The 3,953-nt window shown below is 54.2% G+C and overlaps 1 protein-coding gene across 1 annotated transcript in view; it reads left to right on the forward strand.

Annotated features, from left to right (window-relative positions):
• The window catches only part of LOC107115589 (zinc finger protein 398-like), a 21,673-nt gene that overhangs the window by 2,024 nt on the left and 15,696 nt on the right, over positions 1-3,953 (forward strand). The window contains exon 2 of the mRNA XM_015417334.1: positions 2,795-3,181. Coding sequence (XP_015272820.1) covers positions 2,795-3,181 — 387 coding nt within the window. The remainder of the gene's footprint in view (positions 1-2,794; positions 3,182-3,953) is intronic.

The raw sequence follows: 3,953 nt of genomic DNA on the forward strand, positions 1-3,953 counted from the left end.
AGAGACTTTGCCCAGCCCGTGTCTTTTCTTGCTGAGATGAGATGCTGTGACCCTTAAAAGGCAACCCAGGAAGAGGAGGAGGAGAAGAGTTGGTTTTTATACCCCGCTTTTCACTATATGAAGGAGTCTCAGAGCCACTCACAGTCTCCTTTCCCTTCCCCTCCCCACAACAGACACCCTGTGGGGTAGGTGGGGCTGAGGGAGCTCTTTCGAGGCCTGCTCTTGAGAGAACAGCTCTGAGAGAACGTGCGACTGACCCAAGGTCACACCAGCAGCTGCATGTGGAGAAGTGGGGAATCAAACCCGGTTTTCCCAGATTAGAGTCCGCGCTCCTAACCACGACACCATACTGGCTCTCAATCTCTTACAATCTCCTTTCCCTTCCCCTCCCCACAACAGACACCCTGTGAGGCAGGTGGGGCTGAGAGAGCTCTTTTAAGGACTGCTCTTGAGAGAACAGCTCTGAGAGAACTTGTGACTGGCCCAAGGTCACACCAGCAGCTGCTTGTGGAGGAGTGAGGAATCAAACCCGGTTCTCCCAGATTAGAGTCCGCGCTCCCAACCACTCCACCAAACTGGTTTCCGTGCCAACCCTCTGCAGTCCACTATCAGGCACGGCCCAAAACTTGGAGGCCTCCAGCGCACAGACCCCTCTGCAGCCTCATACACTTGCGAACCTTTCCAAATCATTACTGTCTCACCTTTTCTAACTCCACCATCTTGTCTCCACTCCAGCTTCCAATGCAAAGCATAAGGAGTGGTCACCCAACAGGTGCTAAGGGATAAAACAATGTCACTCTGACCCCTTTGAGAGTTCCCGGGAATGGCAGCTTTCAGTCTGTACCAGAGGTTGAAGTTGTATGTTGCTTGGGCCTTTGCTTAACTCTTTGCTTTCTCCATAATGATTCCAGAGGGATGGCCATGTTGGTCTACCATAGCAAAACAAAACAGAAGCCCCGTGGTGCCCTAAAGGCTAAAAGTATGTATTCCAGCACAAGCGTGCATGAGTCAGAGCTCAATTCCACAGGTACAATGGGAAGAAAGGAAATAATTTTCCTCATTATTACGCAGAATATTGCACAGAGGTAGGAGGAAAGGAAAAGTTGAACAAAGAGAGAGGTCTAGAGTTCTGAACTCGGTGTGATTCTCTCTGTCAGGAACTTGAACAGCTCTGGTAGTTATAAGCATTGTCCCCTCTAAGCTGAGTTAGCGTGAGCTAGCTCACAGTTTTTTTAGCCTCCGGCTCACACAGGAAGGAGGGCTCCAGAGCAAACTAATTTATGCAGAATTTTTGCTCACAAGACTTCACAGCCAGTTTGGTGTCGTGGTTAAGTGCGCGGACTCTAATCTGGGAGAACTGGGTTTGATTCCCCACTCCTCCTCCACTTGCAGCTGCTGGATGACCTAGGGCAAGCCGTAGTCCTGTCATAGCTGTCCTTGAAAAAGAGCAGTTTCCGTCAGAGCTCTCTCAGCCCCACCGACCTCACAGGGTGTCTCTTCTGGGGAGGGGAAGGGAAAGGAGGTTGTAAGCCACTCTGAGACTCCGAGTGAAGGGCGGGGTACAAATCCAATCTCTTTTTCTCTTCTCCTCCTCCTTCTCCTTTTACTTCTTATTCCCTACAACAGAAGGCTCCTCCCCTGAAGCTTAAGCTCTCACTACTTCTTAGAGTTTGGTTAAGTGCGCGGACTCTAATCTGGGAGAACTGGGTTTGATTCCCCACTCCTCCACTCGCACCTGCTGGATGACCTTGGGCAAGCCATGGTTCTGATTTTATTTATTTTATTTATTTCCTTCAATTTATAGACCGCTCACCCCCTAAGGGCTCTGAGCGGTTTACAGTATACATTTCATTTCAATTACTTCCTAGGGCCACACACATACAGATGAGGGGGAGTGGCTAACCTAACAGGCACCCATAGCGGAGTCATTGCTGTTATAGTCTCTTATTGCGGGAGGTCTCCTTATTCCGATCCGGGCGACGACGTCTTTTTCTGGCGCAGGTCTTCCTCTAGTCACCGCGACTCGTTCCGGGTATGGGCCATAGTGCACGTCAGCGTGTGCTCCCACAGCCGGCCTCTGTCCAAGTGACAAGAGCTGTCCTTGAAAAAGAGCCGTTTCTGTCAAGAGCTCTCTCAGGCCCACCCACCTCACAGGGTGTCTGTTGTGGGGAGGGGAAGGGAAAGGAGTTTGTGAGCCGCTCTGAGACACCTTTGGGTAGTGAAGGGCGGGGTCTTCCACCTCCTTCTAGGAGCCGGTTTGGTATAGCGGTTTGGTATAGCGGTTTGGTATAGTGGTTAAGTGCGCGGACTCTAATCTGGGAGAACCAGGTTTGATTCCCCATTCCTCCTCCACTCGCGCCTGGCTGGATGACCTTGGGCAAGCCGTAGCTCTGATAAGAGCTGTTCTTGAAAAAGGGCAGTTTCTGTCAAGAGCTCTCTCAGCCCCACCCACCTCACAGGGTGTCTGTTGTGGGGAGGGGAAGGGAAAGGAGTTTGTAAGCCGCTCTGAGACTCCCTTGGGTAGTGAAGGGCGGAAAATAAATCCAGTCTCCTCTTCTTCTAATGCGACTAGACTCCCAGTCCCCAGCTCACTGTCTCAGTTGGGCCTGAGTCTGCTCACCCTTCCTCTCGGGAGGAGGGTCTCTTCCCTGAAGCAGCCTTCCTTCTGGCTCTGCCCTCTTGCAAGAAAGAACAACTCTTCTTCTGTACCAGCTCTCTTGTTCTAAATCCCCTTTCCCTTTGATTGGCTAAAATTGGCACGCCAAAACCTCTCAGGCTCCCTCCTTCCCCGCAGGCTTGGGAATGGGACGTGGAGCCCCAGCACCTGGCGCCCTTCCAGCCCCCTGCCCTCTTCGAGCAGACTGCTGAGCGGGAGATCTACCCGACGGCCGAGATCTCCCTGTGGACGGTGGTGGCCGCCATCCAGGCGGTGGAGCGGAAGGTGGACTCCTACGCCACGCGGCTGCTCAACCTGGAGGGGAGGACGGCCACGGCCGAGAAGAAGATCTTCGAGTGCGAGAAGACGGAGCTGGAGTTCAGCAACCACGTGGCCGCCCTGGGGACCCTCATCCAGGAGTACGGCCTGCTCCAGAGGAGGCTGGAGAACATGGAGAACCTGCTCAAGAACCGGAACTTCTGGATCCTCAGGCTGCCCCTGGGCCCCAGGGGAGAGGCCCCCAAGGTAAAAAGGAACGCGAGGACTGCCCCTTGCCGGCAGATGCCCTCCTTTGTCCCCTCCCTGCTGGTATCCCAAAGACAGAACGGCCAGGCTCAGAAGTGCTGTACTTCTTAGGACCAGTCCCTGCCTCTCTCCTCAAGAAGGAACCGGGCAGGGACAATGCGAGGCTTCCTGCCCTGTAGGAGGCCCTCAGGGACATTTGGCCTGCCAGTGTGGGACTCAAGAGGCTGGATCAGATGGACCTTTGGTCTGATCCAGCAGGGCCGTGGCTCACTGGAAGAGCCGCTGCTTGGCATGCAGAAGGTCCCACGTTCAATCCCCAGCGGCATCTCCAGTTAAAAAGGACCAGGCAGGAGGGGATGGGAAAGACCGTTCTCTGCCTGAGACCCTGGAGAGCTGTAAAGACGGGGCTGTGGCTCAGGGGCAGAGCCTCTGCTTGGCATGCAGGAGGCCCCAGGTTCAATCCCTGGCATCTCCAGTTAAAGAAGGACCAGACAGGAGGTGATGGGAAAGACCTCTGCCTGAGACCCTGGAGAGCTGTAAAGAAGGGCCGTGGCTTAGGGGAAGAGCTGCTGCTTGGCATGCACAAGGTCCCAGGTTCAATCCCCGGCATCTTCAGTTAAAGAAGGACCAGGCCAGAGGTGGCGTGAAAGACCTCCGCCTGAGACCCTGGAGAGCTGTCAAGAGGGGCTGTGGTTCAGTGGCAGAGCCTCTGCTTGGCATGCAGAAGGTCCCAGGTTCAATCCCCGGCATCTCCAGTTAAAGAAGGACCAGG

This window comes from Gekko japonicus, unplaced genomic scaffold (assembly GCF_001447785.1).
Source record: "Gekko japonicus isolate JY-2015 unplaced genomic scaffold, Gekko_japonicus_V1.1 scaffold3847, whole genome shotgun sequence".
Classification (NCBI taxonomy): domain Eukaryota; kingdom Metazoa; phylum Chordata; class Lepidosauria; order Squamata; family Gekkonidae; genus Gekko; species Gekko japonicus.